This window comes from Rosa rugosa, chromosome 2 (genome assembly GCF_958449725.1).
Source record: "Rosa rugosa chromosome 2, drRosRugo1.1, whole genome shotgun sequence".
Taxonomy (NCBI): domain Eukaryota; kingdom Viridiplantae; phylum Streptophyta; class Magnoliopsida; order Rosales; family Rosaceae; genus Rosa; species Rosa rugosa.
The window spans coordinates 6789138-6814959 of record NC_084821.1 but is presented as its reverse complement, the minus strand read 5'-3'; the positions used below and the strand labels follow the sequence as shown (position 1 = coordinate 6814959).

General features: G+C 38.3%; 3 protein-coding genes across 8 annotated transcripts; 1 reads left to right on the top strand and 2 right to left on the bottom strand.

Annotated features, from left to right (window-relative positions):
• The first annotated feature begins 1116 nt into the window (after positions 1-1116).
• LOC133732850 (protein DNA-DAMAGE INDUCIBLE 1) lies at positions 1117-5646 on the top strand. 2 transcript variants are annotated; one of them, XM_062160449.1, is made up of 16 exons: positions 1117-1326; positions 1443-1475; positions 1709-1836; positions 1953-2052; positions 2274-2390; positions 2589-2654; positions 2854-2916; positions 3009-3053; positions 3320-3381; positions 3840-3933; positions 4032-4124; positions 4204-4273; positions 4381-4451; positions 4937-4994; positions 5084-5109; positions 5328-5646. In XM_062160449.1, the coding sequence occupies exons 1-16, from the start codon at positions 1261-1263 to the stop codon at positions 5454-5456; spliced, it is 1221 nt and encodes a 406-aa protein (XP_062016433.1). In that variant the 5' UTR covers positions 1117-1260; the 3' UTR covers positions 5457-5646. The 2 variants fall into 2 exon arrangements, with proteins under 2 accessions (XP_062016433.1, XP_062016432.1); XM_062160448.1 differs by having other exon boundaries at positions 1118-1326; positions 1944-2052.
• Positions 5647-14068: 8422 nt separating this feature from the next.
• Positions 14069-18485, bottom strand: LOC133732741 (subtilisin-like protease SBT5.4). 5 transcript variants are annotated; one of them, XM_062160325.1, is made up of 11 exons: positions 18305-18485; positions 18095-18204; positions 17923-18020; positions 17670-17834; positions 16987-17101; positions 16371-16905; positions 16185-16282; positions 15851-16102; positions 15636-15750; positions 15316-15529; positions 14070-15201 (listed from the first exon to the last, which is right to left on the bottom strand). In XM_062160325.1, exons 1-11 carry the CDS (start codon positions 18389-18391, stop codon positions 14660-14662), a joined length of 2331 nt encoding a protein of 776 aa, XP_062016309.1. In that variant the 5' UTR covers positions 18392-18485; the 3' UTR covers positions 14070-14659. The 5 variants fall into 5 exon arrangements, with proteins under 5 accessions (XP_062016313.1, XP_062016312.1, XP_062016309.1 ...); XM_062160326.1 differs by having other exon boundaries at positions 14072-15201; positions 16987-17092; XM_062160329.1 differs by lacking the exon at positions 18095-18204 and having other exon boundaries at positions 14069-15201; positions 17670-17841; positions 18305-18440.
• A 297-nt stretch (positions 18486-18782) lies between these two features.
• On the bottom strand, positions 18783-22545 carry LOC133730246 (subtilisin-like protease SBT5.3). Its single transcript, XM_062157873.1, has 11 exons — positions 22459-22545; positions 22242-22351; positions 22064-22161; positions 21777-21944; positions 21253-21361; positions 20574-21129; positions 20369-20466; positions 20046-20291; positions 19851-19965; positions 19564-19777; positions 18783-19476 (listed from the first exon to the last, which is right to left on the bottom strand). The coding sequence occupies exons 1-11, from the start codon at positions 22543-22545 to the stop codon at positions 18935-18937; spliced, it is 2343 nt and encodes a 780-aa protein (XP_062013857.1). The 3' UTR covers positions 18783-18934.
• Between the last annotated feature and the right edge of the window lie 3277 nt (positions 22546-25822).

Here is a 25822-nt window from a genome sequence, read left to right as displayed (position 1 = left end):
CCAGGGTTATTTTTGTCCCACAGGGTTTTTGTTACCTGGCAAGGTTTTTAGTGAGGCAACGATCAAAGCCTCATCACCACGTTTGAGCGGCACAAGGGGGAGTGTTGAAGGATGTCGACATCATGTGTGCCTCTTCAAACTAGGGTTTTAGTCGTAGAGTTGTAATAGGAGAAGGTTCTAGATTTCCTAGTTATGTTCGGATTCTATTACCTTTCATGTACTCTGTAACTCCCTATATAAAGGGCTCCTATTATCAATAATACAACACAATTCTCTCATCAATTCTCTTTGCAATTCCAAATTACTACAACAATGATCACCAAAATAGTTGTAAAGCTAGAAATTTTGAAAACTGAATTAGAGGACTAAATAAAGCCAAACGGACTAATACTATAAGTAATTTTGAATTACACTAAGGCACAACCACGACATGACTCACTGTTTTTGCCTCAAATTTTTCACGTAATTACAATATGACAATACTATTTTGGATGAATATAATATAGAATGTATAAACTGTAAACAATGGTGGCAGCGACGACTTCATATGTTAATCCTTAACTTGACAGTCTTCGATTGCTACAGACGACTGCCTATCATCGCCAATAAGCTTAATAGCTGCTAACCATACAGAAGTTTCAAGAGGGTGGGTGAGGAAGTAGTAATTTTTGCTATATAATTTTTGCGAAAGGTCTCATTCTCAAGTTGGTAAAAAGTCTAAAGACATTTTACTAACGTGGGTTGCTTCAGTTGGCATGAACGTGTTTGTGGTTGCAGCCCAATTCAAGTTTGATCCCCGTTGCCAGCAGTCTGATTATAAATCACGCGATCTTCAACAGAAATTCATATTTAGGGGCTGTCGAGACAGCTACGTGTCTCACGTCAGTTATTCAAAATCAAGATTGTATGTCTGCCCTAACACAGAGGTGTAGGATAACATTTCTCTCTCTAAAGTTTTAGAAAACAAAATAAATACAAAATCCAGAGACATTTTTCACAATTAACCCAATTATACACCAAATTGGCAAATTGCATGATGCATAGGACAAAACGCAGCGTTCAATGTCAATCAGAATTTAAATACAAAGTCCAAAGTCCCAATCCTTTTCTCACATGTTCTTCTTCTTCTTCTTCTATTGGAAGACTTTAAAGTAAAGAAACCCAAACTCCACCATTGGATAACCCAAAGCTCCAACCTTTACATCATTCTCAGCACCCTCGACCTCTTCAACAAGAAACCAATCCAATCGGAGAACGAAGATGAAGATCACAGTAATGACCGCCGACGAGCAGATCATCAGCTTAGACGTCGATCCTCATGAGACTGTAAAACCCTAATTTCAGCTCACTTAATTTACTTGTGATGGTTTCAGCTTTCTGTAAAATTGGGCATGTTGGTGCTTTGCTTCTTTCAATTGATTTTCTGGGTTTTATTTTTATAGGTTGAAAACGTGAAAGCTCTGCTGGAGGTGGAGGTGAGAAATTTCTTGAACATTTTATCATTTATTGGTGTTATTTTCAAGTTTCATTGATGGGGTTTTGGGTGGTTGGCTATTGAATTGAAGTAAAGTTTGGATCTTTGTTTACTTGGGGAGTTAGGGGAACTAGTGAATAATATGGAATTTCAATGCAGATTTTATGTTTTTGATTAATTGATGGATAAGTGTATAGTGAATGCCTGACTTGTTTTGGTAATGTGAATGAGCAGACTCGGGTGCTGCTTCAGAATCAGCAGCTGCTGTATAATGGGAAGGAGGTTAGAAATTCCGAGAGACTGAGTGCGCTCGGTGTCAAAGATGATGATTTAATAATGATGGTATCCAATGCCGTGTCTAGGTATGCTCCATTTGCAAGAATTCTCAATAAAATTAACGAGTTTTGGGTGATGTCTTTACATTCCCTTGACGTTGTTCATGCATTTAATGGGACTTAGTATATTTCAGTGCTTCCAGCAATGCACTGAGCTTCAATCCAGATGGGTCTGCTGCAAATCCACTAGCTTTCCAGCAGCAGATTAGGAATGATTCTAATGTGATAGCACAGTTGTTTCAGGTACGATGTTGATCTTTTTCTTCAGTTTGTTTCTCTGGGTTTGGATGAGGTTGTCAACGCTCAGGGACATAGTTCATTCAAAGATACAGTAGTTAGATGAATTAATTTTTCTTTGATTTTTGCATTGTTGTTCTGAAAGTATAAACTGTCTGGTGTATAATTTTCAATGTTCATGCAATTGTTTTAATTCCAAAGATCTTACTGTTTAATGAAACTTACAGAGTGATCCTGAATTAGCACAAGTTATTCTTGGAGACGATCTCAATAGACTGCAGGAAGTTTTACGAGAGCGGTATCGCCAAAAATCTGAACATCGACGACAACAAGAGGAGGAGAATGTTAGTACCTCCCCCCCTCCTCTCTCTTCCCCCTTCTTCTCACAGTGATTGTGGGATAGTTAATGCTTTACATGGCTTCTAGTGTTAATCTACCGCCATAAGCACTAATATATACGTATGAGCGTATGGCAATTTTGGTATAATTTATCATTAGACTCTAATTGATGAAGTTTCTGTCTACCTATATCTTGTGAGCAGGCTCTTCTTTTTGCAGACCCTTTTGATGTTGAAGCCCAGAAGAAGATTGAAGCTGCTATTCGCCAGGTTATTCGTATTTTCTTTGTCAAAGTTGTGAAGTTCACTAATTATAATGTCATTCCACCATCTTTATTCATGTGATCCTATAGTTGTTCTTTCATATTATATGCTACTAGTAACATAGTCATGAAATTAATTCTCAACGCACATAATGTGCAATTTCATTTGTTCTGATGGTTTGCCGTATTGCTAATGTCTTTGGCAGAAAGGAATTGATGAAAATTGGGCTGCTGCTCTTGAACATAACCCCGAAGCTTTTGCAAGGGTGGTATGTATGATTGCCAATCTCCGCCATCTTCTCTTATTTATTGATTTATTTCTTTTAAGTTCTTTTCAGTTTGATGCTCTGTGTATTTTCAGGTTATGCTGTATGTAGACATGGAAGTTAATGGTGTCCCATTGAAGGTAATATGAACATAATAGCTGGGATTTTCATATCTTTCATTTGAGTTTTTTGTAAGTGAGATGTCTAAATGAAGGAGTATTTTTTGTTTCATTTGTGTTGCTCTCACGAGTATTTACTTAATTCAACCTCTTTGTTTTATGCACAATTTGATTGGAATTATCCACATCCATTGGTATTATCAGTTACTCGACTCCTATTTTGCTGGATGTATTTCTTCAAAACAAAATTACATAGTTTGATGATTTATTTATTTTACTTGTTCCAGGCATTTGTTGATAGTGGAGCACAGTCAACAATTATATCAAAAAGCTGTGCTGAGCGTTGTGGGTATGAGCTCTCTTAAAATAATACAGTAATTTTCTTTCTGCTGGTTGTGTGGTAAACTGATTTGCATATGTTGATCTTGATTCCATATAATTAACTTGATGGGAATCCCATTGCATATACTTTTTTTTTTGTTTGGGGAATAATACATGTGGATTTAATGTATATATTGACCTGTTGCCATGAATAGTTTCAAGGTCTATTTGGGTTTGCAATTTAGGTGTCAAATGCTATCCTTCTTGTTGGCTATACATCCTTTGCTATTAGCTGTTTGGTTGTATACCCTGGGTTTATTTAACAAAAGATACTCTACTTACTCGAATTGACATTTTGAGATAGGCCTTATAGATAAATCTGTGAAAGGATCGACTTGGGAACTCTTTATTGCATTAGGAATGCTGTTGGTTTTATATTTATATTAATACAAAGGGCTAATATAGTGTTATTTTTGAATTGTCTAGATTGTTGAGGCTTTTAGATCAACGTTACAAGGGCATTGCTCATGGAGTTGGTCAATCAGAGATATTAGGTCGAATACACGTAGCTCCTATCAAGGTAGCAGTCTGATAAAAACATTTCATATCATTTTATACTGTTTCTTTGAGATGGTTAAGTGATAGGCTTTTCTTTAACAATGATAACATTGTCTGTAGATTGGAAATAATTTTTACCCCTGCTCCTTCCTGGTACTGGATGCTACTAATATAGAGTTCCTCTTTGGGTTGGATATGCTTCGAAAGCATCAGGTGAAGTCCACAGTCCAATGATGTAACTTGATAAAGTTTTCCATGTTTGTTACTCTTCTGACCTTGCCTATGTTTTCAGTGCAGTATAGACTTGAAGGATAATGTGTTGAGAGTTGGTGGGGGAGAAGTTTCTGTCCCATTTTTACAAGGTTTGTTCTATGATCTCCCTTGTATGTTTGACTGGCTTCTTTTGCGAACCCATTAATATTTTCTCAATTCCTTAAGGAGGTTTGTCTATTTGATGTACTAATTTCAGAAAAAGACTTGCCATCTCGGTTTCTGGATGAAGGAAAGTTGTTCCAGGAAGCATCCAGCTCAGGAGCTCCTGTAAGTACTTAGAGTGACCTTTTCTTTGATTCCTTACATCAATCTGTTGGAGTTATATTTAGTGAATACACACCTCATTTTCGATTTAGTATACTTTTGAGACATCGCACTCACTAGGATATGCTTAGGGTCTTGTAGGAAGTTTTTAAAATTTAGGAAGAAAGTTGACCTGTTAAGAAAAATAAGTTGGAATTATTGTGAAGCATCAGAGCTTCAAGGGGGAAACTTATCAACCAGATCAAGGAAAACTAAGGAAATGCTACCAACAGAATTCAGCAGCCAAAGCTAAAAGAAATGTCATTCCCTCTCAACTAAATCCAGAGTCATGAGACCCTTCCAAATATGCTTTTAATAAACCATCACCAATTGGGTTATTAGCTGCAGCTCCAGACCTAGTCTAGTCTAAATAGGAAGGCATGTAAATTAGTTATTTTCTAGTTAAGTACTTATTGTCTCTTCATTTGCTCATTGTAACCTTTCTATAGGTGATAGCTGGAACAACAGATAAGACCAAAAATGTATCAACTGGAGGGCAATCATCTGGTTAGTTTTGGAAATTGGCTTTATTTAGCATGGGGTTACTTGATGGACGAGGGAAAACTGATTTTTTTTTTCTTTTAACTTTGATCCAGGAAGTGCTCGTCCTGATACAAGTCAGGTAAAATTTCTCTACATGCTGACTTTTTGTCAAGAATTTCAACCTCTGTTTTACCATTTACAGATGGTTAATCTCAGCTGTTCTTAAGCTCTTTCCACTCATCAGCTTTTACTTTTAATTCCATTATTGGTACAAATCATGCTATTTGTGCACTTCGTTGATGAATCAGCAAGAAGTTTGTGGTCAATAGTCATTTTTTGATAATGTTGTGGTTGCAGGGACCTGATTTCGAAGCTAAAATTGCAAAGCTAGTTGAGCTAGGGTTTGGGAGAGATGCAGTAATACAAGCTCTTAAATTTTTTGATGGCAATGAAGAACAAGCCGCAGGGTTTCTCTTTGGGGGCTGAGTTAATTTATAGACATTTAAAATTCACAAATCAGTGGAATGATGCAAGATCATACTTTGGGTATTTAAGGTTACCCATTCATTTAGTTGGTTGATACCCATAAAGCAATGTTGCAACTTACATGAGGATTAACGATGCAATTTCCATGAGTAAACCATTTGCAGTTCCAAGACGACTGCCTTTCAAGTGATTTCTTGAGTTTTAGTTTCCATGTTGCTAAATTTAGATGTCCAGTGTTTTTGAAATCAAGTTGGCACAACTCACCATATAGAGATCGGTTGCCTCGTGGAAAATTTTGTATGTCAAACTACTAGCAATTTTGAAAAATCTATAATGACAGCAAAAATTGCTAGCATACCATCATCCGAGTTCTGAAGATGACTGCTACCCAAAATTGAAATTGTCGATCTTGTCACTTTTCTTGAACCCTATCTCGTTCCGAGGAAGCTATTAACTTTGTTCTGGCACTAGAGCCACACTAACCCTGTATGGGAGGAGTAATTTGATCTGAAACCATCGGGTAAGAAAATAAGCTCTTGACTAATAGAACATCATACAACATATGGGGTAAAGAAAAAATAGCAAATATGAAGAAAAAAACATAAGAATTTGTTCCACAAAATCGATCATCACAAGAATTAAGCCCGTCATTTTTGCATCGGCGTCAAAGATGATGGTGTGGTGTTAAGCTGTCATGAGTCATGACTACCAAGTTTTTCCCTCAATATCACGATTCTACAAAAGATGACACAATGAGAAAGCTGAACTGATCGGTAAACAACACCAGTTGGAATGCAAACACTCTGCAGCCTCGATGTCTACTGAGAGGACTGAATTGCCAACATTGTCGATTGAGGTGAAAACTCGCAACACTACTACCCATGTATTCCAATAATTTGGACCATCCATGCCAGAATACACCAACCAAATACGTTCATCATCACATTTACCTAGGAAATAGTCAAAAACAATTGAAGAAGTACCGAATATTCCCTGCAGTTCATGTCTTATATGGCTTGAAGATACCATTTGAATCCAACTGATAAGCAACAAGCTCTTTGCCATTATGAGGCATTCCAATTAAAAATCCCCGAACTTCTACAACAGCCTTAAACCCCTCATTCAGGAATTCATGGGGGGTATCCTCCCATTTCTCTTGATGAGTATCAAAAATGTACGAACCCAACTTGGTACTAATAATAAGCTTGTGCCCCCAAGCAAAGTGGTTATACACAAAAAGTTCTGTGTCATGTAATATATGATGTATTATAACAAGGGGGATCAGGAAGATGTTTCCAAGATTGGTGGAGGGGATATCAAAAACCTTAAATTTGGGAGGCTGATCATCATCAAGTTCTTCTGAATATGGTCTTTTGGTAAGAACATAAATTTTCTCCTCAATAGTGGTCACGATAGGAATGGTCTTAGCTTTTGGATCAATCAACATGGGAATGACACCGTTGCTCATGGTGATCAATGGACGGTTTGGGAGAGTGGGATTAAAGGAATAAATATCTAAGTTCGGCATAGGAAAACATCTGCCATTGGCATCACAATGCAGGCTTCGATCCACTCTTTCGCCCCCAACCATATACGATTTGGAACCGAGAGTTATACGTGTCATTCTCCTTGGAATTGGACTTGGATGACCTTCTTCAGGAAAACTATGCGCAACTTCAAACTTAGGTTTGGGAGAGCTCCTTTCGCAGAATTCTGTAATATTTACACGGCATAGTCGTTTGCCTATACTCAAGTACAAAAACCAATCCCTTTCCTGTGGCATGGTTTTCAAATGATGGCACAAGGCAGAAGCAAAGGAAACTACTGATTTATCCTCACTATCGGCATCTATTATTTCCGAACTGGCCTCAACATTGGCAGAGATGACTGGATTGCCAGCAATATCATATGAAACAGAAACCCGAAACATCGTAACACATGTATTAAGCAGAATGCGTAACATTGAACATACCAACCACATAAGACCGCCATCACATTTACCCAAGAAAAATTGGCAGTTCCTTGGAATAGGGCCCTGAATCTCATGTAGCACCTGATCAGGCTCCCGGCGGTTCCAGTCTGATTCCATCTCATAATTGGCAACAATCTGATATCTGCCCTCCTCCTTATACACGCACGCCAATTAAAAATCCCTGAAATTCTGCACCAATTAAAAATTCCTTAAATTTTACATCATCCCTGAACGACCTAAACCCCTCATTCAGGTGTTCATTCTCGTCATTAATTTCTTTGTAACTTGGAGGATAAGGGAGAAGTCTCCAAGATTTGTGAAGGGGATCAAATTCCTTAAAAGAGCCAGCTTGACTGTCAAGAACACGGAGTTTGTTCCCAAGGGTGAACAATTTAACACCGGGATAGAAGGAATAAATATCTTTAAGCCGGAAAGGACTAGAAATATTCACTGCATTGGAATCGAAAACATGCACAACTTCAAGCTGAGGCTTCTTTGACTGGCTCCATCTTCCGCAGAGTTCTCTAATGTTCAAACGCCATAGTTGCTGGCCTATATCCAAGTACAGAAACAAATCCTTCTTCTTCTTCTTCTTCTTCTCCGGCGGTGGCTGCACCTTCAAAGTTACTCTTTCTTCAAACTTGGGCTGATTCGAAGAACATTAATGTTTACCAATATTTTGACGGCATGGCTTGCGATCCCTCATCTTCTTGGCATGTGAAAAAAGTCAAAAAACACTTTGTCTTCAGCATCGTCTTCAACATTTCTCTCCCTTCAACAATAGCACACTTGACAGAGAGAAATCAAGTAAAATATAAGGACCAATGTATTAAAAACGCGCCTCAGGCGCGCCTTAAGGCTCAAAAGGCGTAAAACTCACCTTAAAATGAGTTAGTATTGATGCCAAGGCGATGAGGCGTAAAAAGTGTAACTTTTTTTTTTTTTTTCAAAACTCAAAACGACATCATTTGAAATTTCAACTTCAAATCTTTAATTTCATTTTATAGTTAATTATATGGTTCTAGTACTCTACTTATTATGAATGAATGACAATTAATAATATTTTTTGTCTACTCTTAATGTTCTATATATAAGAATTATAACTACATAAGTATAGATCGTTTATACCGTAAGGCTAACGCTTTACACGTCAAGGCTTACGCCTTATTGAGGCTCTTCCAAAAACGCCTCGAGCAACGCCTCAACGTTTTAAAACATTGATAAGGACTGAAAAACAATGAGTGAATACTTTGTTGGAGTAGCGGTGCAGAGACAAGAGAAGGCCGGCAGCAGGGTCTAGGGTTCACTTTTTTTTTTTTTTTTTTCCTTCTTCTTAGTTTAGGTATCTGTTGGAAAGTTTGATTTAAAATTAAATATTAAATCTCAATTTGAGCGGAAGTTAAATGAGATCGCCGCTGAATGAGAACAAAATATTAACATTAAACTTTTTGTTTGATATCATTCTCGAAAAAAAAAAGTTTAATTCTTTTTCTTTCTTTTAACCCACATATGTATGATATATCCAATTTTTTTCTATAAACCTAGAAATAAACATAGGAGCTAGGCGCCTCACCAACAGCAAAAGCAAAATATAAAACCTGTAGACTCTTCTTTCTGCTGCCAGTATAGCTTCAACATAGTTTCTGAGGTTAAATTAATCTCTATTATTTGCTTGCACATATCCTCTTTAACTTCATTTTCGTTTCATTTCTTGTCATCTACTTAATTTTTAATTGTTTTTTTGGGTGGGTCTACGCAGGTCAAAGAAGCTTGAATAACGAGCAAAATGTGGAAGACGATGCTAAAGAATGACTGGTTTTCATACGTGCATCTGTTACGTGAGCTAATGTCAACATGATCGAAGAACAGAAGTAGCAGAGCAAATCTTGACTTCTGCTCTAGCAAATCCTATGTAGTTAATGCAGCCATATTGCATGACTTAGCTATAGGAAATTTGTACTGCTATATATATCCTCCAGTTTGGAGAAGAAAAACTAGCAATTATACCATAGATCTCTATAATTGACAGCGTCGACCGTGCCCTGGTCTAAACATTACTAAACCTTTGTGTTCTCGTGTCCTAGATATTTTGAAGACGATGACAATGCCTCGGCAGAAGAAGGATTGGTATTTGTACATGATTGTTAGTAATTGGGGGAGTAAGTCTGAGATATGGCGTCTTAATATAGATGAATTCTGCAGAAAGAGGAGCTCTCTATTTGAGCTTATGCATGATTTTGGATCTTTTGATGAATCCTGTTTCGGAACTTGTGTCCAAACTTGTATAACTTTGGGTCCCAATTTGTATATGGTGAATTCTCAAAACAAGATTGAGGGTTATTTTTTTGATCCGGCTGACCCAGATGGTCCATGCATCCGCCGCTTGGAGCATGCCGCCATTCCAAGTCTAGTTGATCCCAGATTGTTCATGTACGGAGAGAATGTCATCGTCTGCACCATTGAGAACAAAATTTATGTTCTTGCCAAATATGCTCATGAAGTTGAGGATAATCATCAGCAGCCTCCCCTCTTTAAGGTTTATGATCCTCTTAGCCGAACCTGGAAACATCTCCCTAATCCTCCCTTCTTCAATAAATTAGAACAATCATACACTAACTATAGTGGGAGAGAACACTTTGTTTGGGGCCACAAGCTTGGTGTAAGGCATTCGCATGATGAGTCATATATTTTTGACACTCGCCAACAGAAATGGGCGTATTACAGAAGAAAAGATGACTTGAAAAGAAGAGACAGCACGGAAGACGACTGCACCACCTCATCCTGAGTAAGAGTTTTGCGGCTGTTGTAGAATTTGAGGGGTTTTTAATTGGCATACCTGCCTACAGAAGATCGCAGCTTGTCGCTTATCAGTTGGATTCGAATGGAAACCCCAAGCTGTATCGGGTGCTACATGAGCTTCAAGGCATATTCTGTCCTTTTCTAAAATCTAAATACCTATTTGTCCAAGTGTTACTTGGGTGAATTTAACGGTGATGTGGGATAATGGGAACATTTGATAATTATGATTCTGATGATTATACACTTATAGCGGTGTTTCAAGTTTCCATCTCGAAGGACCTTGCTGGTACTCCTATTCTCTCGGCACATATTGAGGCTGCCGAATTTTATGAAGATTTAAACATCTCCACAGCTTTTGTCATGCGCCATCATTTGAATAAGCATGATACCAGGCAGAAAGTGTTGTGTGGAAACATTGTACCACGTTAGTCACTGATCCTAGCTAATGCTAGTGTCACGCCCCGAATTTTGAATAATCAATTCAAATCCGAAACATGAATAATAACAATTACAATTAACGTCCTGAATTTTTTTCTCACAAACAACCACACTTCACACCTCTCAATATTACAATAAATCAAATCCTCAAGTTAATTATTACAACACACTCTCACCAAATCAAATTCTAAGGCTCAATGAGCTTAACTCACCTCACTATTACAAATGCTGTAAAACTATAACAAATACTCTAACCCGCTCGATCACCGCCCTGATTCTCCTGACCTGCAGGATTACCCGCTACACCGTTTGAATAGTGTACCGGGATTGCAACAATACAAACCCGGTAAGCTTTTTGCAAAGCTCGTATGAGTAAACGAAAGGATTGCACGATTTAAAGTAACACAATCAACTCAAGCACATTTTAATTTTGTTTTGCATAAGAATTGAAGTGTACAACGTCACTTCAAGCATCAATCAACTCACATCTCATCATGACTACTCAAAAATAAACAACTTCTTACTCAATATATACTCACAGGCTTATGATTTATTTATATAAATCATCCCATGCAGTATATTATACTTACAGGCTTATGATTAATTATATTAATCACCCCATTCAGTATATCATACTTACAGGCTTATGATTAATTATATTAATCATCCCATTCAGTATGTGATGTCATACCCAAGGGCATATGATAACTCGTTTATCCCCCAAGCAGTATGATGGCAGACAGACTAGAGCTCTAACTGTATCGTAAAGTGTCACCTGGGCCAAGGTTCACCTTACGAATGACTGCTTTTCTCAATTCACTCGACTCCTCATTTAATTCATCTCAACGACTCAACTATCGCACTTTATTCAATTACCCATTATCATAGACAACACAACATCTAAGATAAATCACATATTCCAAAGGGTAATGCTCAAAATATAACTCAGTAAATCACACCATCCAATATATATTCCACGTAAATATATATATATGTAGTCACCCACACAAGAGTGACCACTAATACCAACTATAGTTCACATGCAATAAAATCTAGAAATTCATTTTTTTATAGTTAAATACATTTTACTTACCTATGGACCGTAGTCGATCAAGTCCATATAATTTAAAACAAATATTTATTTTCATAAAACAATTTCCACAATTTCTCAATTAAATAAAATCACCGAATTTCGGTTCGTGAATGAACCATGTGCGATTTACTCACCTCGATATTCCCGCTGCGTCTTCAATTCAACACAATACACACCGAAACCGCTCACCCAAGGAAGACCGTCAATCACCTAGTCAAACATGACCTTAACTTAGCCAACAACTCAAAAACATACTCAAACGACAATCCAACGGTCGGATCGAAATTAAATGATGATCCAACGGTCGGATCCTCACGGATCGCCTTTAGGATCACCCTCCAAAAATCATCACGAAGATCCAACGGTCGGATCTTCCTGAATCGTCCTTACTAACATCTTCACAAATTTATACGAAAATCCGACGGACGGATTCTCACGAATCGCCTCCCTAATCACTGTTTTGCATTTATACGAAGATCCAACGGTCGGATCTTCGCCCATGACCACACAAAGTCATCGGGACAGTCATACGATCAACATGTTATAATTTGAAGTAAAACCGATGGTCAGATCTTCGCAGATCGTAAACCGAAGATAAAACGTAAAAACGTTAAATAGTAACGTCAAAACGTAAATCCATTATTTATCCACATTTTCTAAAATAACCTTGTAATATATCAAAACGCTCGTATGGATGCGTAGATCATCGTCCAGATAATATAAACTCAAAATAAGGTCCGACCCGCCGCCACAAGCGGAGGACAGACGGTGGTCAACGCGGCGGTCAACGAAGGTCAACCACCTCTGATGCAAAAGTCGTCAACTACAAACTTCTTCAAAATGAAAGGGTGATCAACTTTCATACCTGGAGCTAAGCCTGGTTCGGCCTAGATCGTCCTAGATCAAGCGTTGAAGTTGGATTAATCTGGTGCGTCTGATCAGATTCCAGATTGAATCAGGGACGTCGAAATCTTCAACTCGTGATCTTTCACTCCACACTCCAAATCGTCAAGCAAGGAGGATATGAGGATGATCAGGGGAAGGAGGAGATCACAAAAATGGGGAGGATCGGCCCGTGCAACACCGGCACGGCCAAGATCCGATCGGGTCAAAAGCTTGGCTCTGGGGGGCTTCGATCCAGGGATAGAGACAGCGGCGGGGCAAGGAGACACCAGAGGGAGGCTGTGCGTGCGACGGCGAACTCAAGGAAGGCCGGGTCCGGGGCCAGAGGAGGCTGGAGGACCACCGTTTGGCCGGGTCGGGTCGGTCGGAACCCGAGGGTTCTGAAGGTTTTCGATCGAGAGAGAGAGAATCCGGGGGACTATTCCGCAAAAACAGAAAAGTTTCGTCCTTAATGAAAAATAAAATCAGAAAATTCCCTATTTATAGAAAATTCCCAATTTTCAAAAATTCATAACTTAATCATACGAACTCCGAATAATGCGTTCCACATGTCCACGAACTCGTATCGACGAGCTCTACAACTTTCATGAAGGAAGTTTTCCCAAATTTTGAACGTATAAAAAGTCAACTTTGTTGACCCCCTAAAAACGTTCGTTTTCGAAAATAAAATCGTTCGAACTAATTCCACAACTTCTCCAAGCTTCGTACTCGCTCCTACTATCGTGAAATCATTTCTAAAAATCCATGGAATTTAATTTGGATTTTTCGAGGTATTACAGCTAGCTAGCAGTAGTTTTACGAACAAAATTTTACTGTTTATGTGCTGCTTGCTTTTGCTTCTTCTTTTTTTCCTTTCAAGTCATATATGATAGTATTGTAGATAAGAAGGAAATTATGGAAAATAGAAAATATATTGCAGAGAGGCAAAATAAGATAGTCTTCGTTACAACCCTAGAGCAGAGAAGCTATCTATTTATACAAGGGAAAGTGACGCTAGATGAGTGCCACGTGTAGATGAGCTGTAGGCCATAAAGCAACCTAACATGCATTAGTCTAAGTAGCTAATTAACAAACATAATTAACTAACTGTAACAGAAAGCATAGACTAGCAAGATGACAAAAAGAAAACTATAATCTTCTCATATAGTACGTCCTAATAATATATATGCTTGAATTTTGTGAGAGTCCTTGAAATCGAATGTTGTTTAACTTGTTTTGTCATCTTCTTATATTCTATATATTCCCTACATACATGGTCCTGATAATTCCCCTTCAACTATTATGTGCTTATACAAATTTTCCTCTACGTACCTATTGATATATATAGGTTGATATTTCATATAAATCCATACCCTGTAATACATATTAGTTGAGAGATATATCATTTGTTCTTTGGTTTTCATTTCTAATTTACAAGTCATAAAAAATTTCCTTGTAGCTCGAGATTTCCTTGTGTATCATGACTATCATCTATCAGGTGCTACATGAGCTTGGGAACATACTTTGTCCATTACACAAGCCTTTCTTGGGTGAATGGATGGTGTACGTACGAAAGCATGGTTTTTCTGCATGCTGCATCTGTCTACTAGTACAACAGGTGGAGATCATTATATGATTTTGAACGTACATTATGTACGTGTAGCTGTCTTTCGAGTTTCCATATCAAATGACCTGCTGGAAACCCAATCTAACAAGCATGACACCGAGGAGAAAGAGCTGTTTGGAACAATTGTACCACATGACAATTATCCAACGATCCCCATTGAATAGTACCTGTGAACGTAGATCTCAACACTGATGCTAGCTGCATCTGATTGAATGGGTGTCATCATCAAATGAGTGTAGAAATTGTGTCATTCTTGTGATACAGGAATCATAAAACAGGAAATTTAATTTTTTTTTTCTCCTTGATGTTTTCATCCCTCCTAAGGCATACACCAATAATAATGAACTGACAGTAAATGCAGGGTTGCATTCAAAGACAGCCAAAATTTGTTTCTAGTAGTGCTTCATTGCAAGAGGACTCTTTACATGGTGATTGCCATCTGACCACATCAACTCTCCAAATGCATACCCTCGAGGCTTACCCTTAACCTTAGCTTTGAATATAACTTTGAACTTTTTCACTTCACCAATACTCTCAAATTTCAAGCTTCTAGGTTTAACCAAAACCATTACTTCTGGTGGTGCCTTGACGCACACTTTGTACGTGCCAGGTGATCCGACATTTGTAACTTTTCTTCTAGTAACGGTCACTAACTCTGCACCGAGATTAGGAATTGCAATTGCTGGGTAGTTGAAGTCTCCTAGACTGAAAGACTTGGGACATTTGAAAGGTGGATTGGAGAATGATTTGATCATTGTTTCATTGTATCCTCGAGCACATAAGAAATTCAAGTAATCAAGTGTTGTTAGGTTATAAATTAGCCCTGGGTCCATTGCGTTGTTTGGTTGAATGTGTCCTGCACCATAAGCAAATGGTGTTGCCTTCAAATAAGACGAGTCAAGCATCGGTTCATTGCTGTCATCTTGTGTTGTAGCTGCATATATAAGAAAACTTTGTGTAATGCTACATTGCTACGAAAAGATATGTAAGTGCTTGCTCTAAGAAAAAAATGGTTAAACGAAAATGACTAAGCGAAAAGGTTACGCACCAGTTGTCATGATTGCAGATTTAATAGCTGCTGGGCTCCAATCTGGATGGAGTTTCCTCAGAAGCCCTGCAATTCCGGATACATGAGGGCACGCCATTGAAGTGCCAGTTTGAACATTAAAAGAAACCCGGCGAGTATCAGATAATTGATAAGTTGGCCCTGTTGCTTCAGTATAAGCAGCAATTATACTCACCCCTGGTGCAATGATATCAGGCTGAAATATGAAATGAGACTTTTCATGTACTATATTCTGTATGATAAATATTAGAGCAAGAAATCCATTTGTTCTGAATCAGAAACGAGAATATAATATGATTGACCTTAAAGATTGCCTGCTCCAGAAGATTAGGCCCCCTTGATGAAAATGGAGCTACATGCGGAGCTGGCTTTGTTCCCAATTCAGTCTTTACTGGAGTAAGGTAAGCCACAGGAGTTCTGTTGTAAAAATAGAGTTGTACTATATGTGAGTTACTAAGACATCAAATTTAACAAAAACAAAGTTCAAACAGAGATCATAGGGTGAGAGATTAAAGACTTGGTAGATTTAATGTAATCAAAGACATGTTTGCCGTCGGTGTAATTGAGATGTGAAACAAGGAGCACATGAGGATCGGCTACAACATCGTTTCCACTTTGCTTATCATTAACCAAGATCATTCCTACAGCACCTGCAATATCAGCCTGCAGGCTCTTCTCGGTTCTTTCATTATCGTTGTATTCTCGAACGCACACCAAAATCTTTCCTTTTACTTTCCTAGGATCGAGGGCTCCAACATTGCAAATTTCACTGTGAGTTAAGATAAAGTAAATTAGACATTGTCAATATCATATAACTTTGTAAAATTACTAAACTGTAGCATTGAGCTTACGCTTCTCCAGTGGATGCATCAGCATCTCTCGCATCTGCAGCACTGATCAACGGGTAAAACATTTCAAATGGTAAGCCTTTAGCTGAAAGGCTTGCTCCCTGACATAGTGGAAACGCAAACAAGTTGGTGCAACTCATCATCATGTCTAGTAAAGAAAATTGTACAGATAAATATGCAATGTGTTACCTTCAATTGCTTTTTGTTTCCGAGGACAACATAGCTTGTGAACTCTCGATCAATGGTGCTAGCACCAACTGTTACTAACCATGGCGACAAGTTTAATACTGTCCCTGGATTTGGTCCAGAGTTTCCAGCTGCACTAACCACAACAATGCCATTTTTAACTGCATGGAAGGACCCTATTGAAATTGCATTGTTGAAAAACTCCTCGGTTCCTCCACCAAGAGACACAGAGATTACATCGACACCGTCACTTATTGCAGCATCAAAGGCAGCTAAGATGTCTGCCTCGAAGCACCCAACACCTTCAAATGGTGGCCAGCATACCTTATATGCAGCAACACGGGCTTGAGGAGAGCCACCCTTGGTGGTTCCATTGCCATTGCCAAAAACACTAACTCCTGGAACAAATCCACCCGCAGCCGTGGATAGGGTATGTGATCCATGACCATCGTAGTCGCGAACAGTGGAATACGACGAGTTGAGAGGGCCGGCATACATGGCAAGACCATTATTAAAGTACCTAGTTCCAATCAGCTTTCTGCATTCAAAAATTAAATCCTATATGAATTGCTTTTTTCTAAAATGAAAAGTGGGAGTTAGTGGATGGAAAAGAGTGGACCTGTTGCAATGAACTTGCTTTGTATCATGTTGACAAGTTCCACGCCACTTGGAAGGGACAGGTCCCAACCCTTCATCACTAAAGCTTTTGGATTCTGGCCAAACACCTAACACACCTTTAAAGTGTCAAACACCGATACTCAGGCTATAATATTAGTTAAATATCTTTAATATAATGCGGTCTATAAGCTGAATGTGTAATGTTATCTATTCAGAAAATTTATATGTTATGTTGTTAGATTGTTAATTTGTATTTATAGAGTACATATTCTAATTAGCATCGAGATCACTAATTCAAATTGATAAGACCAATAACTTAACACGTGAAGTTTGTTTTATTTTATTTTTATTTTTATTTTTTGGATCTTTCATATGTACAGTATGACTTAGAATTAAAACTAAGTCAGTTTAGGTTGAGGCTTGGCATTGGTGATATCATGATACCACAAATAAGAGTGTCATATATTATATTTATTTCAACTTTTCACTCGAACTGCTACTGACGCATTATTATGCTTCCATCACAAGGTGTAACCGGACGGTAACTTGGTCAAGTCTCCGAAAAACAACATAAGCTATCAACTTCGGGGTTTCATTCAAGTAAATCAAATTCCTCGAATAATGCTACAGTAATTTACAAGTAATTGGTGCTATTAAACTCAAAAGGAAATATGGAGAACTTACCAGTATCTATGTTTGCAATTATTGTATCTTCGCCAAACCTTGCTTTCCTCCAAATGGAGTCTGAAGGAATCAGTCCATTTCTCTCTAATCCAAGAAAATTCCATGACCGGGTAGTTTGCAGCTTTCTTCCCTTGTTTAGGAAGATTGATATCACATTTGGATCCTCTGCATCCTCAAAAATTTTTCAGAAACCTAATAAGATTAAGGAGAAAAGAGAAATATATGTATGTGTATATTTTTCAGGACTACTTACTAGCAATCTGAGCAGCTTCTTCCTCTTCAAGAATTGCAGCAAAACCATTAATGTGTCTAGTATAGGAGTAGAACATCACATCTTTGGCACTTTTATTGCTGTCAATGAAATTCAAAACGAATTAACATAAGGTTGAATGAAAATCACAACAGTTTAACTTTGCCTACAGTACCTTCTCAAGAATGACCCCAGAAAATTGTAGTGAAAATTTCTGACAAAATCGAGATCAACAGATGATGGGTTTGGACCGTGAGAATGTGCTCCTAAGTACACTATATATGGCTGAAGTACCATGAAGAAACAGAAACTATAAGAACTGAAAATCCATAGAAGGTCATGAACCACATTCAACTAAATGAATCAAAACAGAAGCATGCTTTACCTTTTTAATGGAAAAGGTAGGTGTCTGCAACATAGAGAACAAAAGAGCTGATAATAATAGTAATGGAGGTAGAGATGAAAGCACCATTGCTGTGAAGCTTTGAATAACCTCTGTGCTAAAAACTAGAAGGTTGACCACAAAGCTGGTTAAATGTCATTTCTTTGTATGACATAATGTTGAGTTATAATCTTATAAAATGTATGGCACTAATAACTAGAAAAAAAAAAAGTAGATTCCCATACAAGAAAATGGTAGACCACTTTTATTCTTTCTTGTTATCAAGTCCTATTCTCAGATAGCCATATACTAGCGATTAGAATCAGTACTCTTAATTTAAATAAAGGAGAAGATGCAATTATCAGCACTAGTTTACAAGTCTTTGTCTCAAATTTTGTTTTTTTTGGGGAGGCAAGTAGTGATTTAGAAATAAAAATCAATGTAACTCATAATAAATTGCAAGTAACCAATCATGAAAAACTATCATCAAATTTTTATTTAGTTTTTATTTATGTTGAATAGGACAAAAACAGACATATACAAAATAACTGACTAATCTCTATCTGCAAATTTTAATGGCTATCTAGCCAGAAATAATAATAGTAAATAATTAATCGACGAAGTTTGTCGTTTCTAGTGACGCATCACAGCAATAGGACTCCTCACAGTGTGCTTGCCATCCGACCATTTCAACTCCCCAAACACATAGTCTTTATTTTGAACCTTACCATCTGCCTTAAGCGTAACCTTGAACTCCTTCTCTTCACCAATGGACTTGAATTTCAACCTGCTAGGCTGAACCGAAACAGAAACTCCAGCTGGTGCACGAACATATGCTACATATGTGCCTGGAGTACCCACATTCTTCACTTTCCTAGAAATGGTAATTGGTTTGTCTTGGAGATCAGGAACAGCAATTGTAGGATAGTTTAAATCAGCAATAATGCTAGAGGTGTTGGAACATTTGTGTGGCTTGTCGGAAAATATTTTGAGAAGTGATGCATTGTATCCACGAGCACATAAGAAATTCAAGTAATCATCGGTAGTCAAGTCATAGACAAGCCCCGGGTTTGCTGCGCGATTTGGATTAACATGGCCTGCACCATAGTCAAGTGGTGTAGCTGAGACCTTCGTTGAATCAAGAATTGACTCCCGTTTGTTGTCGCGTCTTTTCGCTGCAAAAGAAGGACAACAATGAAAAAATATTAGTGCAAGTGTAACGAATCAGGTCATACAATATGAGATGATTAGGTTTCTTGTACCTGTGGTCAAGATTGCAGACTTAATCGCAGCGGGGCTCCATGACGGGTGAAGTGTTTTCAGAAGACCGACGATTCCAGATACATGAGGGCATGACATAGATGTTCCAGATTCTGTAACGTAAAGTGGGCGACGCTTATCAAGGTCCGAATCAGTTGAGAGAGGTGCTCCAGTATAAGCAGCAATTATATCCACTCCTGGTGCTATGATATCAGGCTGATATGCAAACCAGAGCGAGTTGGTTAATTACCTAAAAAGAAATAAATTTAAAAAGAATTTCAAAGAGTACCTTAAGGATTGATGGCTCAATGGTACTCGGTCCACGAGATGAGAATGAAGCCATAAATGGAGCTGGCTTTGTTCCTTCTACCGTCTTAACAGGAGTAATGTGACCAAAAGGGTTCCTGATGTATTCAAATCATATAAGCCAAGAACTCTACAGGTACAATTGTACAAAAGCAAAGTGAAAGGTCTAAAAGTTTACTTGGTAGAATTCAGGTACTCAAAGACACGTTTTCCATCAGTGTAAGTCAGATGTGTAGCGGGGAGCAGATAAGGATCAGCCATAAGATCATCTCCACTTTCCTCATCGTTAACCAAAACCATTCCAACAGCGCCGGCAAGACCAGCTATATGGGCTTTTTCAGTTCTCCCATTCTGCCCGCGTACGCAGACCAAGATTTTCCCCTTAACCTTCTTTGGATCAAGGGTTCCATTCAAACATAGCAAGCTGCAGAAATTCAAGAAGAGATTTACAATACTGTAGATTACGCAGAACTAAATCATTAGCAAAATGGTAGTACTCACGAATCTTCAGGAAGCGCAGTAGCTGCATTAGCATTGGCTCCACTTATCACAGGATAAAACTTCCTAGATGGCAAACTTCTGGAAGAAAGACTTTTTCCCTATCATGAAAAGTAGAAGTGTCACACTGGGGTGTCGATTTATTAATGTGGTCTCTCTAGCATTACTCGTAATGGGAAACAGAAACAAGGGGTTCAAATAGGAATACCTTTAGATGCTTCCCCTTTCCAAAGGATAAATAACTAGTGAACTCGCGATCAATGGTGCTAGCTCCAACTGTTAATATCCAGGGTGCCACATTAGTCACTGTCCCTTGGGCAGGCCCTGAATTGCCAGCTGAGCAAACAACAACGATTCCATGCTTAGCCGCATGGAATGACCCTATTGCGATCCCATCCTCAAAAAACTCTACAGAATCACCACCAATGGACAGCGAAAGAACATCAACACCGTCACTGATTGCAGCATCAAAGGCGGCCATGATGTCTGCATTCGTACACCCTCCTTCTGTACTGCCAAAGCTTGGCCAACATACTTTGTAAGCAGCCACACGAGCTTTTGGGGATCCACCTTTAGCAGTGCCATTGCCATGACCAAAAACATTAGCTCCCGGCACATAAATGCCACCAGCTGTTGAAAGGGTGTGTGAGCCATGGCCTTCCTGGTCACGCGGCGACGCCAGAACTTCTGGTGGAATGGTGGCATTATTGAGCCTGGCAGACTCCAAGTAGCCTTTGTTAAAGTACCTTGCTCCGATCAGCTTCCTGAATAAAGTGATAAATGCCAATGATATTAACCAAATGAAGAAACTTGAAACATTAACATTCTTTTCACATTAATCAGGGTTTGGATGAAAACATCAAGAGATGGAAAAGAGACTAACTGACCTGTTGCAACGAACTTTGTCTTTGGTGTCAAGCTGACAAGATCCACGCCACTTGGATGGGATTGGTCCAAACCCTTCATCGCTAAAGCTCGGTGATTCTGGCCAGACACCTACAAGAAAAAATATTACAGAAAAAACAGTGTGTCAGACAAATTAGTATAGGCAATTAGAGAGACAAGACATAATCATGAATCAGAAATTCCAAGCAGTTCCCTAAAGGCCATGTTGGGTTCATTATCATATCTCTGATAAAAAACAACGCTTATCTAGTCTTGTCCAAGTCAAAGCAATCATAACTAATCACTGAAAACGGAGCAGAATTTTCAAATTATTTGAATTAATCAGAAGATATTGTGTGTGAAAAAAAATGTGTGCAAACATCAAATTTCAAAACAACATGCAGAATTTAAGAGTACAGTTATCAAATAAGCAAATAGCATGTAACTGATAAAATTTCTTTCAACTTTATTTTTTGGTGTGCAAATTTTAAGATCAAGAATGAAGCAATTAACTGACTGAACTTACCAGTGTCAAGGTTTCCAATGATTGTATTTTCACCAAACTTTGCTTTCTTCCAAATCGATCCGTGACGAGGTACTCCATTTTGGTCTTCTAGTCCCATGAACTCCCATGAACGAGTTGTATGCAGTTTTAATTTTCTGTTTGGAAAAACAGACACAACATTTGGATCCTCTGAAATTTGAAAAGCAGAGAAAACCTAGTCAGAGAACCAGAACAGAGGAAACAGGGCAAACTGTAAAAGAAACAAAAAAACTTAAGTTCATGAAAATACAAAGAGATTAAATTCCTACTTTCAATCTGTGAAGCCTCTTCTACTTCTAAAACTGCAGCAAATCCATTGATCGCTCTAGTATAGGAGTAAAACAATGCTTCTTGGGCCCTCTCATTGCTACTCGAAGAAATCGAAACACAGAATTAGACATGACAAAAACTACATAGCCTTGTAAATAACTTCATGAAAATCCATACCTTCCCAAAACAGTTCCAAGCAGATTGTACTGAGAATTCGTTGCTGCTTCGAGTTCGACAGACGTAGGGTTCAGGCCATGGGAATGTGTTCCCAAGTACACAATGTAAGACTGAAACAGACAATGATCAAAAGGGCATTAGTAAAACTCATAAACATTGCAGTTTCGAAAACTATATCGAAAACCAATCTCAAATTCATAATTCTGTTAAGGCATGCCTGTTTGGCTGCATCGGCCGGCGTCTGAACCAGAGAGAGGAGAATAAGAGATAGAAGAAAAAGAGGGAGACGTGAACAATGCCCCATTGATTTTCTTGGAATGTTAGAGTTGTGACAGAGGACTCTGCTTTCCCCTGTTTTTAAACCCTGATTTTGGAACCCAAATTAGTAACGTGTAGGGGAGTAAGTATATTCCCATTCTGATAGTAAATCCATTTAATCAGGCTTGAGTAATTTAAGCAACAAATCATTTCCAGTTCATTGTAACATCTTTTTTATACCTAAGGAAAATACTTACATCCAAACCTAATGGATAGAGACTAGATTTGTACTTAAATGCTAAAATCACTACGATTTTGAGAAAGAAATCCCATCTTTTCATCCAATAATCATGTTATGCCTATCCTTAACCAACCTGCCAATTTAGTTTTGACTAGCTAATTTGCATTCATTGTGTTTTAGAGAATTTTTCAGTTATGTTATTTGGCTAATATTTCGGTAATAACAACAGAGATCACATAGGATTTAGGAACTAATTAGGATTGTATTATGAGTAGTACTAGCATTGTATTAGGAACCTGACAGCTAATCATCTGCGATCCTCTAATTATTCGACTTGCCAAATAATACAGTCTTTACTTGTATTGAAACTTAAGCATGCCGAACTAGGGCATAAATTATTCTAATTGATAATATTCCTCCTTAAAAAATGGATCTAATTGCACTTCAAGCTCCAAATTTTTGATAATTGAATCAATCTTTTTCGGGCGAAAGAGGGGATGCCTCGAGTTAAAAAAAATCATCAAAATTGTAAACCAACTCACGAAAATACGTTTTTAAGATACATCTATCCAAAATCCGTCGCATTGATTGTCGAAAATATTAATGTGCATTGCATCCAACCCATTTTGTAGGACTGTAGGAGTGCAATTGTTGAAGGACTTCTTTAGGAGGTATGTGTCCACAATTTTGTAAGAATAAACTGAAAGATAATAACAAATAAACGGTCTCTCTGTCCTCTACTTCCTCGTTAACTCGTTTCATCAAATCATCATCTACGCATATATGTCCTAATTTCATTAAAAAGATTGACAGATATATGGTGAATCTACTAATTTTATCTTCGAAGGGTATTGAATCTGGTGCACTTTTCTTATTTAATTCTACTCTTCGTTCAGTATTTTTATCTATATTTTTTTTTTGTTTTTTTTTTTTTGAATTCACCCAAGCCGGGCGCCAATATATTCATCTGATGTCAGAATAGGTCGTTACATACCCTTCCGCTGTTCATTCAGAGACAGACAAGAAGCTAGTGGTAGTACCCACAAGTGGTACATACATATAGTCCTACTCATTATACACTCAAAAGCGAAGAAATAGCGGATATCCTCCTTCGGTACTACTCCAGAGACGCTAGAAAGACATAGAGTGTTCCTAATACAAGGAATTTATTGTAATTAGACAAAACTAAAAACATAGGGATTGGGCCTAGGGCAAAAACCTAACCCAAACATAGCCAGTCCAGAGCAACATCAAGAAAAGGCCCGCCCAAGCCCATTAGGTCTGGCTTGGCCCAGACCCAGTCTCCACCTCCAGCAGACGCTGAACCAACACTGCAGTTGCAGTTCCGCCGACCCACGTCGCCGCCACGACTGCTCCACCAGGATCCTTGCTGCCACGCACCAAAACGTCACAACCAAAACCCACGAACCAGCCGCCACAACCCGCATCGCCCCGAACCTGCACCGATCTAGCGCCCTCCGATCCTTGTCCCCCTGCATCGTCGACAACTCAGGAGCATCAAACGAGGACCATCGATCCTGCACCGCATGGCCTTGCATCCCGGAGATGTCCACTCGAAATTTGAAACCAAAAACCACCCTGCAGGAACTCCGAGCAACACCCCTCTAGATCCCCCGGAATGTTAGCATCAATCCCCGTCCGGCAGCAGACCGAGAGGCGTAGGCGGGCCTATGCCAGGGCCGCCACCGGACGAGGGTGATCTGTCAGTTGGAAAACCTGCCGCCGACTAGGGTTTTGGACGAGAACAAAATATGTGAAGCACAAGTTAGCAGCGGGTCGGTTTATACTAGATGAATCCTATCTATATGTATTTTTATCTATATAGTGCTTTCATGTTTGGTATTAATCAAAATATATAGTGTCTTGGTTCATGTATCATCATAATTGATGGGTTAACCTGTTCAAGTATTCCTAATTCATGCAATATTGTTCTATGAGAACTGCATATAAACTCATGATCAAATGCAATGGGACTTCCAGAAGAAGGAGGAGGCCGGGACGTTCCTTCATGCTTTAGGAGTCTTATATTTTGATTTCTGTTTGCACACTATGTAACTGGACTCTGTGCAACCGCTTTGAAGCTAGCTGTATAATTGGTGGTTAATTTTTCTTCTTTCCTGGATAAAACTTACATCCATGGTTTCTGGCTATACTCGGAAGAATTTGTTATCATAGTGCAAGTGAGCAAAGACTTGTTCTAGCTTCCTGTTTTTCATATAAAATTCGGTTAATTTCATTCAAAATGGGCTATCGATCTAGTACTTTTACAGCAGTTGAGCACTCATGCATGAACAACATAAACTTGGAATATTAGATGATTAGAATGCAGCAATAATACGTGAATTTTGGTATATACGGTTTTCTACGTCAATTACTTGATGCCTTATTTAGCCAAGAAGAGATTTATAAGAACTCTATGTCTCCCCCCAAAACAAGATCAAACATAACACTTGAATTTTGGTATATATGGTTTTCTACGTCAATAACTTGATGCCTTATTTAGCCAAGAAGTGATTTAGAAGAACTCCATGTCTCCGCCCCAAACAAGATCTAACATAACACATTGTTGTGAACCTGCAAACCAATCAAGGAGTCCATTCCTTAGGGTGGGAGCTGGTCATACTCCAATTGATGAACTAAGAACATTAACGCGTTTTTTTTCATCCATCTTTACTCGCCAAAAGTAGAAAGCCAAATCCAATCGCCGTTTCATTGTTCCTTCACATTTTAGTCTATTTAAAGCTGCCAGTCTATACTCTAGTGAAGATCGAAAGTGAAGAGGCCAAATGAAAGGGTTTTTATCATCACTAGGGTCAAAATTTTCTTGCACCGCACAGAATGATACCCAACTTTTAAAAATGACCAAAGAGGTACCTAGATTTATAGAAATTGATCAACTTCATATCTCCGTCCATTTTTTCCTCACATCTCCTTTAAAACTAAGGGTATATACGATATTTTCCTCAATTTTTAGTTGAAAATGACAATATTGCATCTATAACCAAAGCATTTTTCTTGTTTATGAAAAAGCAGTTGGATCAATGGTCATTAAGCAATGGGA

Bases quoted from the DNA above. Each gene is read 5' to 3' on its own strand.
- LOC133730246 (XM_062157873.1), bottom strand. From the start codon at position 22,545: ATGGGGCATTGTTCACGTCTCCCTCTTTTTCTTCTATCTCTTATTCTC. The intron at 20,292-20,368 runs GTGAGTACTACC...GAATTTCTGCAG, and splicing joins ACTGCGCTTCCTGAAGATTC to CTTGCTATGTTTGAATGGAA. The intron at 19,966-20,045 runs GTAAACTTTTAG...TGAATACATCAG, and splicing joins GAGTACCTGAATTCTACCAA to GAACCCTTTTGGTCACATTA.
- LOC133732850 (XM_062160448.1), top strand. From the start codon at position 1,261: ATGAAGATCACAGTAATGACCGCCGACGAGCAGATCATCAGCTTAGAC. The intron at 1,476-1,708 runs GTGAGAAATTTC...GTGAATGAGCAG, and splicing joins AAGCTCTGCTGGAGGTGGAG to ACTCGGGTGCTGCTTCAGAA. The intron at 5,110-5,327 runs GTAAAATTTCTC...TTGTGGTTGCAG, and splicing joins CTCGTCCTGATACAAGTCAG to GGACCTGATTTCGAAGCTAA.
- LOC133732741 (XM_062160325.1), bottom strand. From the start codon at position 18,391: ATGGTGCTTTCATCTCTACCTCCATTACTATTATTATCAGCTCTTTTG. The intron at 17,835-17,922 runs GTAAGTAGTCCT...TTGAGGATGCAG, and splicing joins AGAAGCTGCTCAGATTGCTA to AGGATCCAAATGTGATATCA. The intron at 15,202-15,315 runs GTGCGTAACCTT...TTATATATGCAG, and splicing joins ATCTGCAATCATGACAACTG to CTACAACACAAGATGACAGC.